This window comes from Salvelinus namaycush, chromosome 42, assembly GCF_016432855.1.
Source record: "Salvelinus namaycush isolate Seneca chromosome 42, SaNama_1.0, whole genome shotgun sequence".
In the NCBI taxonomy this organism is placed as follows: Eukaryota; Metazoa; Chordata; class Actinopteri; order Salmoniformes; family Salmonidae; genus Salvelinus; species Salvelinus namaycush.
This window is the reverse complement of record NC_052348.1, coordinates 13,866,577-13,879,891: the sequence shown is the minus strand read 5'-3', so window position 1 is coordinate 13,879,891 and position 13,315 is coordinate 13,866,577. Positions and strand designations below refer to the sequence as shown.

Sequence of the window (13,315 nt, the reverse complement as noted above, 5' to 3'; positions counted from 1 at the left end):
CTGGACTTGTTCTGCTCTCCACCAGGTGTATTCTCAGTAATATTAGTTTGGCATCTCATCACAGGTCACGGAACAGTTGTTATGGTAAACTCATGATAATTGGCTGCATTAACAATCTCCTAATTCTGATCCTGAATCTGTCTCTCTCTCTCCTCTAGGTGTACTCCCAGCAGGGCTCTCTCCTCTCCAGCAGTCCCCAGCGCAGCAGTCTGGGCTCAGAGGGCTCCTCCGAGGGTGAGCGCCAGTTTAACCTCAATGACAACAGCGTGCCCACCGCCACCCAGGCCCTCATGACCATGTACCGCCGCCGCTCGCCGGAGGAGTTCAACCCCAAACTGGTACGGTCATTGAATGGTCACGGAATATGCAGTTCTGTTCACATGTTGGGGGCTCCCGAGTGGCGAGCGGTCTAAGGCACTGCGTCTCAGTGCTAGAGGTGTCACTACAGACCCTGGTTCGATTCCAGGCTGTATCACAACCGGCTGTGATTGGGAGTCCCATAGGGCGGTGCACAATTGGCCCAGCGTCGTCCGGGTTAGGGTTTGGTCGGGGTAGGAATGTCATTGTAAATACGAATTTGTTCTTAACTGACTTGCCTAGTTAAATAAACATGTGGTCGAACACAAGAAGATGCTCTATTGCTATAGTAGAGAATTGGAAAGATTGCACATGATTGATGGAACTGAACTGGGACTAAATGAATTGAGTTAAACTCTTATTTACAGTGACAAAATATTGTAACAAACTGTAATTGCGTGTATATACCTGCATGCTGAATTAAGCCATTGGGAATCCAGTTTTCTTCATGTAATAACCTGAGGCTTTTCCCAAGCTTCAAATCAAATTGTTTTGCTTGCGTACACCTATTTACCAGATGTGATTGTGGGTATAGCGAAGTGCTTGTGATCCGAGCTCCAACAGTGCGGTAATATCTAACAATACAAAACAAAGTTGCTTAGGAGCCAGAAACAGAGCGGCCATGTCTATCGGCGCCATCAGTGCCTCAACCTTGATCTAAAACAATGCTTGGCTTGCAGTCAGTGTGTTCTGTTCCTGCTCTAACCTCCAGCTGGCTTTGCATTGCACAGTTCAAAGGCCTGCAGGGAAGTTGCTGATGTAGACCAATGGAGGGGGAGTGTGTGGAAAGTATATTAGATCTGAGTTAATTGAAGTAAATAAAGCCTTAATGAAGTTCCTCAGAGACCTCTTGGGGAGTATTTGTGCTACATACGTCTGTGTCCAAAGTTAGAAATATTGTTTAGGCTTTGAAGGCTCTCTGGCTCGTTATTTAATGAGGTGGGATTTTTTTTTTGACTCCTACGAACCATCCTGATCTCTCGAGCTTACATTCTGCGTGTATTGAAACAATGTAAGCGTGCCAGATTAGGATGGTTCATACGAGGCTAGTCATTTTTTATTTTTTTTGCTTTCTGCAAAGAAGTCGGGTTGTTGGCTCAGCTGTTACAAGGGTGTCTACTTTCTTTCTCTCGCTCTCTCTGTCCTTGAACATTCTGTAGTTCTCTCAAAGGGGAGCTTTATTGGCATGAAATGTCTCTTATGACATTTCTCTTTTTTCTTTTTCTAACACATGCAAGATTATTAACTGTCAATTTGTATTTTTCCCCAGGCCAAGGAGTTCCTGAAGGAACAGGCGTGGAAGAACCACTTCACCGAGTACGGCCAGGGGGTGTGTATGTACCGTACAGAGAAGACCAAGGACCTGGTGCTTAAAGGCATCCCAGAGAACATGAGGGGAGAGCTGTGGCTGCTCTTCTCTGGTGAGGCCAACAGTCGCAACAGTCAGACGTGGGCATGATCTCACAATACACTCTCACATTCACTGTACATAGTCATTTGTATATGACATTATGCCCCCCGGTTCTTGACATTCATATACTCGACTTTCACTCATTCTGTATCTCCACAAGCCGTGCTGATACACACACTCAAAGACCACAGATAGACAGTACTACATGCTCATACACCAACTCCTAACCTGCATTCAGCATCGTGTGGTGGGACCACACATCTCATTACTATAGTTATTGTTACCACGGGAGGAAAAACAACAGTAAAAACACATCAGGTTTTGGGTTTTGGGTTTTCCCAAACCCCCCTTTGTGGTATGAGCACAGAATGGTTCATCATCCAGGTGTATTAGAAGTATTGACAGTCAAATATTAGCTATTCTTTCAGTGTACATATAGATTTGGGTAGCCTCATTAAACATGCATTAGCTTGGCCTTGGCAACGCATTCCATTCCCATCTCCTGCCTGAGCTTCAGTATCTTACTGTATCTAACCTGTAACTGGGCTGCGTGCTTCACGTCCACTGCTACAGCATATTACAGTGAGAGCACACATTCTATAGTCTGCTTATTGTACGCCAAACTGAACACTGTCAGTCTGGTTTAACCAGGCTTTACAAACACAGCAGCTTATGTAGGAGTTGTGTTAGAGACGTAGGCCTACATTGTGACCACCGTAGCTGTGAAAAGCTGACCTATATAAATAAACCTGAAGAACCAGTTGGCCTACAGGGAGAGTCACTGCGGAGATCACCAAACAATGTTTTATACTTCAGCCTCTTCTCCCTGGAGGAAATGTCTTGCACCCACGCGACAGCACTAACAATTAGTGACTATCTACCTGCTCTTTCCGTCCCCTAGTGACCTACTTGTGGTACCTTCCGCAGTCGCCATGGCAGCCATACATCTGCACTTCCTGGAGGGACTGGTGTGTTTACATGTTAGCCTAGCGTCTCTGTTGGCGAAGCTCGCTAGCTGTGTTTTTATGTGGAAGAAGATGCAGCATTTGAATGCAACCTCTATACTTGTCCCTCTACTCCCACTCACTGTCAGTGGGAACAGTTGATAAGCCTGAGTTTGACTGCGCTAGAAGAGTGAGTTTGAGGGTGTTCCGATTCAACAGACTTTTACCCAGGACCCCCCCCCCCCCATCTTAATGGTTTAGCCTGTGTTGTTGTTGCTGGGAGTGGGAGGGCTATAAAGGCCCGAAGGTTTCAGTGTAGAAGGGATTCTGCCTAAAGTGAGAGTGGAAGGCTTACAACTGCATGTCTACTGGCTGCTTGCCACATCCGTCCGTTAGTAGAGATGGAATGAGCAATGGCATGTCTTGAGTTCTGGTTTCATCACTCTAACCAATTCTGAAACTGATTACATTGAATATGCAATGCCATTGCAATGCTAGCCTAACTTAGCCAGATGTAAAATAAACGCCTGAAACTAGATCCCCTATATGGTCTTGAAGAGAATCAAAAAATAACTGTTGGGGGGAGGTTCTCTTCTGCACTGTTCAACCAATCCAGTGAATGTGGAGGAGTTCAGATGGAGCGTTGCCTTGCGACTTCCGCATTTGGACGTTAACATCACAGGCTCTCTTTCCATTTCCCCCTGAAAACTGGAACATCCGTTTGTTAGCAATTCTCCTAAGGCTGTTGGTTGAAAGGTGGGCCTGACAAATTGGTCTGGTGAAACAAAGTTATTTAAAACCGCAATTGGCTGATGGTCTGGTGCCAATGGGCCTCGTTTAACGCTATACTAACTGTGGTCACTATATCCCCCCCAGGGGCGATCAACGAGATGGCGACCCACCCTGGCTACTATGAGGACCTGGTAGAGAAGTCTATGGGGAAGTACAACCTGGCCACGGAGGAGATCGAGAGAGACCTGCACCGCTCCCTCCCTGAACACCCAGCCTTCCAGAACGAGATGGGGATCGCTGCCCTACGAAGGGTCCTTACTGCCTACGCCTTCAGAAACCCCAACATAGGCTACTGCCAGGTACACACATGGTATATAGTGTACACACATGGTATATAGTGTACACACATGGTATATAGTGTACACACATGGTATATAGTGTACACACATGGTATATAGTGTACACACGTGGTATATAGTATACGCACACAGACGCACCAGTCCTGTCGCTCAAGATCCACTGGCAATTAGACGTCCGTCCAGGTAAGCAGGACGTCACGAGATTACTTCAAAACCGGCCTCTAGGGGCAATGTTGGCGCTATTACCTTTAAGTCATGTGGACAGGGATGGCGGATGGGCATAAACTGCGAGCTCCGGCTCTGAAAGTCGCGTGTTCAATCCCAGTGCTAAGCACTATTTTTGTCTATCCCAAACCTTAACCCTTAACTTAACCATTCGGAATGAATGCCTAATCTTCAAAATGTTATGTTTGTGGACAAACATCTGATTCTGCAGTGAGACCGTGAGAGCTTGTTACACACACACACACACACACACTTATTTTACAACACAATCATTCACACTGCGCTTCAGTTTATAAAGGGTTAAGTCACATAGTAGTTTGCCACTTCTATAGCTGTCCTGACTCCCCCGCGGGTCCCTAATCTTGGTTCCCCCTGCGGGTCGAAGCCATGCGGTTCCCTCTTGACTGCCGGTCCATCTGTTGGCAGCTTGAAACTCTGAAGACGTTTAACTCAGGCTGAAAAGACCTACTGTCACACAGCTGTTTATTTTGATTCTTGTTTTGCTTTTTGAAGGGCTTTGAGATTCTGTAAAGAAAAACGCTATAGAAGTTGAATGTATTATTCTGAATAATCTTGGTGGTTCTTCCTAGGCCATGAACATTGTGACGTCGGTGCTGCTGCTGTATGCTAAAGAGGAGGAGGCCTTCTGGCTGCTGGTGGCTCTTTGTGAGCGGATGCTGCCTGACTACTACAACACCAGGGTCGTAGGTCAGTTGGAAGCTTCTGGAATGAGGCTGTAGTAGGGCAATGGGTGGCTTTGTGGTCGACTGGTGTGTTTGCCTCTGCGTTTTTAACTTGGTCTCAGTGTCTCTATTTTATGTTTTGTGTTCAGATCTGTGTATGTGTCCCTCAGTCTTTGTATATCTGTTGGCATCGTTCTCCCTCTTACTGTATCAGTGTCCGCATAGGCCTCTTTTTTTCTGTCTTGCTAACCTCCCACTTCCTCTTCTCCAGGAGCTCTGGTAGACCAGGGTGTTTTTGAGGAGCTGGCCAGGGAGTACGTCCCTGAACTCTACGACTGCATGCAGGACCTGGGAGTCATCTCTACCATTTCCCTCTCCTGGTTCCTCACCCTGTTCCTCAGTGTCATGCCCTTCGAGAGTGCTGTGGTGGTGGTCGACTGCTTCTTCTACGAGGGCATCAAGGTCATCTTCCAGCTGGCGCTCAGCGTGCTGCACGCCAACATCCACCAGCTGCTGGGGGCCAAGGACGATGGAGAGGCCATGACCGTGCTGGGAAAGTGAGGACGGGTGGGGGTGGAAGACTGACAAGGGGCCAAAGATACTAAAACAGGGCTTTTCAATTTCGGGTCCTGGAGGGCAGAAACACTTCTTGATTTGTTTCTACCTGGTAGTTAATTGTATTCACCTGGTGCACCAGGTCTGATGAAACCAGAAGGGTTTTAGCACTGCAGTACCAGAATTGGAACAGCCCTGGACTAAAGGGACATGACTGGTAGGCAAACTCATGACAGGAACACTGAACCTAACCTAACCTAATCTGAACCTAAACTAAAACTGTAACCTTTGCCCTGACCTTAATCCTAACCATAACCAATTAGGTTATTCAACATGGGTTTGCTGGTCAGTCATGCTACTTTAGTTTTTTACTCAAAGAGCAGACCCCATAAGTCGGGTCAAAGGTCAAATTGTGTTGGCGGAAGTGACACGAGATCATCTTGTTTTGAAACACTGCAATAAGAACACTTCTTAATTCAATTAAAGCTTGATATTGATAAGCTGTCAGTATAAAGGATTTGGTTGTGTGACACATTTGTGTGTAGGTACCTGGACAGCGTGACCAATAAGGACAGCACCCTGCCTCCCATCCCCCACCTGCACTCCCTGCTGACAGACGATGGGGATCCCCACCCGGAGGTGGACATCTTCAAGCTGGTCCGCAGCTCCTACGAGGTGAGTCTTCGCACCATGACCAGGGCACTGTCCATCCACCCGTCATTCAATCATTCCTTCAATCTGTCAGAGATGGGGTCAATTCCATTTCAATTCAGTCAATTAAGTTGAAATGGAATTCAGCCCAACCCTGCTTCCTAGACCCATATGTATTCACTGGTAGAACTGTCACTCTGTTTTGACCTTTACTCTGGCTGGTGATTATGCAGTCTCAGTGAATCTCCCAGCCGTAGGATAGCAGCAGTGTTGACCTCTCTCTCTCGGTCCCGTGTGGCTGTTTGTAGAAGTTTGGCTCCATCCGGGCAGACGTGATCGAGCAGATGCGCTTCAAACAGAGGCTAAGGGTCATCCAGACCATCGAGGACACCACCAAACGCAATGTGGTAACGACCCCTGCTATTACACACACTGTATGGTACACCAGATGTTGGGTGTGGAGGATTTCAAGTCATTTTAAGCCATTGTTTCTGCACTCAGGGATGTTCTTTAGAGGTTTAGGAGTGTGTGTTACTGATTGTATTCAATGCTGGTTAGTTCTGATCTCCTCACACAGCTCCTAAATCCACTGTTCTCTTTCAGGTCAGAACCATTGTCACGGAGACTGCCTTCAACATCGACGAACTGGAGGAGCTCTACGTTCTGTTCAAGGTGAGTGACAGCCATGCTGTAGCCAATAGGAACTTAAAGGAACTGACCTCTAACCAATAGGAACTTAAAGGAACTCATCTCTTCCTGTATTGCTTTTCCTCAGCCTCCCTTTCTCTTTGGAAGGGAGTCTCAGTTCTCCTAGCTCTCACATAGTGCCCTGCTGCCACGGCAACGCTGAATTATGGGCTATAATTGGAGCCGGGACTTAATATCCATAGAGACAGACCTAAAACCCTGGCAACAGCATTTTACTCTTCATCCATTAACACAACGGATGCTCACTGCTCAGTCCTGTTAGAGGACATGGAGAAAGACGGATGAGTCTTCAGCACAGTTCTAATGGTCAAGGGTGCTGGTATAAGATGTGAGAAGTAGAGAACTTTTAATACCCAATGTTGTGCAATGTTCACATTGTTCTCTGTTGATATCAAGTACTTATCCATTAGAAACATTGTGCAAAGCAATTCAGCGTTACCTATATGCATTTCCTCACCGTGGGCGACCACATTTTCCCACATTTAGCATAGGTATCACCATTTGGTCTCATTCCACCTCGCTTCTTTATACTTCAACATTTTCTAGAAAACTGCTATATAAATGTAATATATTTATTTCATTCACATAAAACCCTGTTGAATCTATTTCTATAATTGAATCTATCAAATCTATTTCTACCATCTTCATTCTCCAGGCGGAACACCTGACCAGCTGCTATTGGGGCGGAACGGGTGGCAGCAACCCCACGGAGCGCCACGACCCCAGCCTGCCCTACCTGGAGCAGTACCGCATCGACCTGGAGCAGTTCAGCGGGCTGTTCTCCCTGCTCTTCCCCTGGGCCCCTGTCAACGGGGCCCACGCAGACCCCCTGGCCCTGCGCTTCTTCAGGCTCCTGGACCATAACGGAGACTCTCTGATTAATTTCCGGGAGTTTATTAGTGGACTGAGTGAGTATTGGTGGAGGTGGGTGAGGGGGTGTATCAAATAGAAGTTAACAAATGATTGTAGCAAATGGTCAAAATGGATATTAAGTCTATATAGACATAATGAAATGTTATGACAAATTATCGCATCTATGGTGTATTTCAGGTGTTTTATGCCATGGGGATCTGACTGAGAAACTGAAGCTCCTGTACAAGATGCATGTGATTCCTGGTAAGTATGTGTGTGTGTGTGTGTGTGTGTGTGTACTGTTCACAGAGAGGGAAAGAAGTCCAGAGGGAAATCTATACTCCTTATATGCTGTCATAACTGAGTGAGGGGGAGGCTGTTTTAAGGATAGGGGATTGGATTTATTTACTGTAAAGGAGGAAAGATGAATTATTTTGTTCTCTCCCTCGCTTGGTTGAGCATATGGAGCACCAACCGCAGCTTCCCTTCTCAAGACTCACACAGCAGTATTTTAACTCGGCTGGAAATCTACCTCTCAATCAGAAGAGCTTTCATGGCTCTCTGGCTCAGCTCCCGTTAATTCCCTGTATAACAGCAAAGCCTGAAGCAGCTATTGTTTTGGTTCTCGTAATGATGGGGTTAGCTTTTTTCCTTTGCCAGCCACAAGGAAACATGGAAATATGGTCTCTGGCAGAATAATATATGTTGAGAACTAACAGATGTTTAGCAAGAAGAGGATACAGAAATGACTGATAAAGACATTCATTTCAGACTTATGATCAAACATTGGGATGTGAGGCCTCGATGGAAAGATAATGATAAATGGATACAATTTATATTACACTTTTTCAACTGCAGTGTTTGAGGCGTTATGATAACGCCCCTTACAGCACTTTGAGCATCTGGAAAGGCACTATATAAATGCTATCAATTATAATAAAAATGATAAGGCCCAAAATGTTGTATCTTCCTGTCCCCTCCCAGAGGTGACCCATGAGCAGGAGGAGCCAGACTCTGCCTTCGAGGCCACCCAGTACTTCTTTGAGGACATCACCCCGGAAACTTCCAATGGTAGGCCATGTCCTCATCAACACGCCAGAGGTTACACAATGTTTGCACCCCAAATTGCACCCTTTTCCCTATATAGTCCACTAATGTTGACCAGAGCCTTATGTGCCCAAAATCAGTCACACTCCACTCATGGCGCTCACCTTTTTTTTTTTTTCAGATAACTTCCTAATGTGTCCTTTGACCTTTGCACTCTTGACCTTTCCCTTCCTCCAGGCCTTGACCCCAAGTGCAAGAGCGAGAAGGATGATGGCTTTGTCAGGGTCACGTTCAAGACTGAGAAAGGTACGCACTGCTATAAAACAGTTATGAGACATGCGTATCTATCGCTAGTTTGTAAATGCTCCAATCTAAATGATAGTACCTTAAGCCACAAGGTCTACTGTTCATGTTCCTTTTTTTTGTTGCAAAGGCCTTTATTTACTGTACCTCAAGAACACTCATCTCACTGTAAGGAAGTTAGCTGTACCTAACAGGGTTGGGGTCAATTCCATTTAAACTCAGTCAATACAGGAAGTAAACAAAAATTCCAATATCAATTCCAATTTCCTAATTTCCTCCTATGAGAAAAAAATACTTCCTGAATTGACTACACTGAAATGGAATTGACTCCAAACCTGGTGCTACTACTCACAGAGAGGGCAAGGAGGGGTGGGCTCTCAGCTGATCATTCAGGTACAGTCCCTGTTGGTGTCTCAACAGGCCCAGACACTTGCACCACTGTTGGTCTTTAGGGCTGGGGCAGTGGTATGGCCTCTGCTGGTGCAGTCCCCTTCCACCTTCATCTTGGCTCCTACCTCTTTCTCCCTCCTCACATCTTCCTCCTCTCCCTCCTCCCTCTCCTTCAGCTCACCTCCTTCAGCTCACCTTCTCCCTCATCTCACCTCTCTCTCATCTCCCTCCTATTTGAAATGATTTCAAACCATATTTGACTCCACACACACACACACGTGTGTGTGCACACATCCCAAAACTCTGGGATGAAAAGGGGAAGCACTGTTACTTTTCTATGTATCATGTTTTCTTGGAGCAAAAATTGTCTACGGTTGCTGATTAGGGACGATATACTTACTGATTTTTCCAGACAATAACATTCCCATTAAAGCAATAGATTCCTAATAGAATTGAACAGTTTCAAAGTGCAACTGGGAGTGTCGCATGTTAAATGGTCCCCAAGAAAGGGCCTCCCGGGTGGCGCAGTGGTCTAGGGCACTGCATCGCAGTGCTAACTGCGCCACCAGAGTCTCTGGGTTCGCGCCCAGGCTCTGTCGCAGCCGGCCGCGACCGGGAGGTCCGTGGGGCGACGCACAATTGGGCTAGCGTCGTCCGGGTTAGGGTGGGTTTGGCCGGTAGGGATATCCTTGTCTCATCGCGCTCCAGCGACTCCTGTGGCGGGCCGGGCGCAGTGCGTGCTAACCAAGGGGGCCAGGTGCACGGTGTTTCCTCCGACACATTGGTGCGGCTGGCTTCCGGGTTGGAGGCGCGCTGTGTTAAAGAAGCAGTGCGGCTTGGTTGGGTTGTGCTTCGGAGGACGCATGGCTTTCGACCTTCGTCTCTCCCGAGCCCGTACGGGAGTTGTAGCGATGAGACAATATAGTAATTACTAGCGATTGGATACCACGAAAATTGGGGAGAAAAGGGGATAAAATTTAAAAATAAATAAAATAAAAATAAATAAAAAAATGGTCCCCAAGCTAGGCCTGCATGCCACTTCAGTTTATTGAGGGCATTATTGGTGCATGTTCTCTTATTCATTCAACACTGTCTCCTTGACAACAACACATACATTAGTTGTTATGGCCTCCTATAAATAGTCAAAGCGTGCCAGGCTGCTAGCTTTAACTCTTAATGGCCACCTCTGTTTCTACAGTGAAGAAACTGCACACCCCTGACTACCGCCACTACCTGAGGCTGTGGAACCAGGGCACCAAGAACAAGCTGGACAACATGAAGGATCTGCCCAAACTCAACCAGGTAAAAGCATTAACAACCACTCCACCTCCTCAGGGGGAGTCATTGGAGTCCACTTGATCAATGTGGCTGTGTATGAAGTTGTGTGTGTCTTGCCAATGAATCTACCTCATCTTCCTTCCCAGTCTAACCTGTATGTCTTCCCCTCTCTCTCCTTCAGAGCCAGTTCATAGAGCTGTGCAAGACACTGTACAACATGTTCAGCGAGGACGCCCAGGAGCAGGAGCTGTACCACGCCACGGCCACCGTCACCAGCCTGCTGCTGGAGATGGGCGAGGTGGGCAAGCTCTTCTGCCATTCCAAGGACCAGGAGGAGCAGGACCAGGACGATCCAGAGGAGGCCAAAACCAGTGGGCCAGCCCAAGATGGAGGGACCAAGCCTGGGGGTGTCTTCCAGCAGAGGGGCCAGGGAGAGGGGGAGGAGAGCCAGGCCAGGCCGTGTGGCCCTGCGAAGAGGGACGGCAGGGGCGAGCAGCTGTCTGCCATGGAGGACATTAAGCTGGAGGACTCGTCCCCGAAGGACACAGGGACATCGTCCTCCATGCTCATCTCAGATGACGAGACCAAAGACGACACGTCCATGTCGTCCTACTCTGTGCTCAGCGGCGGCTCCCATGAGCTCGACGACAAGCTTCACTGCGAGGACATTAATGACGACACGGTCCTGGTGCGCAGCGAGAACAGGCCCCATGGTGGAGGGGGAGGGAACGGGCCTCACGGTGAAGGTGGGCCCCATGGCAGAGATGGGGGGCTGCCTCACAGCACCAGCATAGATAAAGACTGGGCCATCACCTTTGAGCAGTTCTTGGCATCGGTGCTCACTGAGCAGGCCCTGGTGCTTTACTTTGAGAAGCCAGTGGAGGTGACCGCACGTATCACCAATGCCAAGAATGTGAGGAAAGTGGGGTGCTCCCTACTGTTCCCTAGCGACTATGAGATCTCCCTGTCTGGGTAACTAATGCCTCAATGGAAAAGAGAGAATTTAGAGACTGACTCTTGCTCTGTAGGTTGACTGCTTCGGAAAACAGGGAAACATGTCATGTAAATGTACGTGAGAACCCAGTCTTCTCCTCTTTGTTGGGTGACAAGAATGACAGTCTGCTAGAACTGAAAAGTCTAACATTTGTGTGCAATACTGAAAGAGTTAAAAAAGAAAAAAAGAAAAAAAAACTGCTCTTAGCAATGTATTTTACCAGATGTCAACAACCTGTTTTATCTTTAGGGTTAGAAGATTCTGTTCAGCAGAGGGACCAGGGAAGGACAAAAAGGGCTTTATTGACCTTTGACCTCAAAAGGAATTCAGGCAGAGATGTGGTGTGTACTGTACATGTATTAGCTGAGCTTGCTGTACTTTATATGAAGTCATGTATACATGTTACTAATAATCGCTAAACCAGTTAGACTACTACGTATCATGATGTTTAAGTCTTACAGACCACCAGCCCAGTCCAGGAGTGGCCTGTCACAGTCCCCGAGGAAAACACTGCTCAGTCGTTGTAGAGTTCTGTTAGTCCATTAGCCTAGCGGCTAATGAGTTAGAGGCTAACAGCAATCTGTGGTGCAGTGTTACTCGCTGCTAATCTATTAGCCGCTAATTTACACTAGAAACAATGGGTAAGACAGGTAGCATCTGTTAGCTACAATGAAGAAGTGACTGTACTTCTAGAGTTGGAAAGATTAGTTGCAGCCTCTTCAGGATAACCCACACTTGCACTGGAATGAAATATGAATGGTGGTGAAAGCTTTATCTGACTAGATGTACTTCTGTAAATTCACTAAGGAAAGCACTGTTTAGATTTAATTTGTGTGGTAGCTTAGCCTGCATACTGAACTGTAGAGCACACGCACTTTGTTTTATCAGGAACAAATTACATTTACAACATCTTCCCTTTTTAATTCCATAAGCATGTTGTCTGCCTTTTTTCTGTGCCACTCCTGCACTCATCGTCAGCACACTCCAAAAGCTTCTTTTTTTTTAACAATGTTTAGAACTTTTTGCTCTGTATATTTTTACGCTGTTTTTATATATTTTTTTGTTCCAATGTGAAGGATTTTGTCATGTACAAAGGTCATGATTTTAAGTGTACCACTTCAACTAATTAAAAAGTGTAGAATGAACGGTCCTACGCTACATATTAAAAATGTCTCATGTCTCTTTATGGGATTCATCAATTAGGGTTGCCTGGGATAAATATTGATAAGCTCAGTTTCAACATTGAGAGGGGAAGACATATCTATACAGAGATGGAGACAGAGCACCCTCTAGTGGAGAAGAGGATGTTCCAGAATCAGACCCAATATCCTGTAATGCCTCCAAAGATGAGGATAAATAAAGATGCTTCACTCAGGCTGTTTACCATTGAAAGAATGGTCAGTTCCTGTCTACTTAAGGGGGTGGCTCTCCCATAGACACCAATGCGATAGCATTTGGGTCTGGTCTACTCAGCTCATTGACTTCCATATGAAACAAAAATAAGGGAGTAGAATATCTCTTCCATCTCTGATGCCACCACTGCAAATACCTTTCTCTTTTCAACCTTTCAGTAAAAGGAAGCGATGGGTTAATGGCAAACATCTTTGCAGTTCTCTAGCTTTGACAATGGTGCGCAGTGTCAGCGTGGGAGACATGCTGAAATAGAGACTTTGTCACACAAAGGTGGTTTGTGAAATCTCTCGCTTTCTTCTTATTGCTGTGCTGCTCTGCAGACGCTTGGGGGTGTGGTTCGGGTTGACCAATAAGAGCTTGCCATTGTAATGCATATGGGCACATTCTCTAGCAATGATTAATCCATTAACGTA

General features: G+C 46.5%; 1 protein-coding gene across 1 annotated transcript in view; it reads left to right on the top strand.

Moving 5' to 3' along the window:
• The window catches only part of LOC120034788 (TBC1 domain family member 9-like), a 30,668-nt gene extending 18,016 nt beyond the window's left edge, over window positions 1-12,652 (top strand). The window contains exons 9-22 of the mRNA XM_038981398.1: window positions 159-338; window positions 1,628-1,778; window positions 3,589-3,803; window positions 4,619-4,736; window positions 4,983-5,268; window positions 5,812-5,941; window positions 6,226-6,324; window positions 6,521-6,589; window positions 7,281-7,533; window positions 7,676-7,741; window positions 8,462-8,548; window positions 8,762-8,830; window positions 10,416-10,519; window positions 10,677-12,652. Of these exons, the coding sequence (XP_038837326.1) occupies window positions 159-338; window positions 1,628-1,778; window positions 3,589-3,803; window positions 4,619-4,736; window positions 4,983-5,268; window positions 5,812-5,941; window positions 6,226-6,324; window positions 6,521-6,589; window positions 7,281-7,533; window positions 7,676-7,741; window positions 8,462-8,548; window positions 8,762-8,830; window positions 10,416-10,519; window positions 10,677-11,471 (2,622 nt within the window). The 3' untranslated portion in view covers window positions 11,472-12,652. The remainder of the gene's footprint in view (window positions 1-158; window positions 339-1,627; window positions 1,779-3,588; window positions 3,804-4,618; window positions 4,737-4,982; window positions 5,269-5,811; window positions 5,942-6,225; window positions 6,325-6,520; window positions 6,590-7,280; window positions 7,534-7,675; window positions 7,742-8,461; window positions 8,549-8,761; window positions 8,831-10,415; window positions 10,520-10,676) is intronic.
• The last annotated feature ends 663 nt before the right edge of the window (window positions 12,653-13,315 follow it).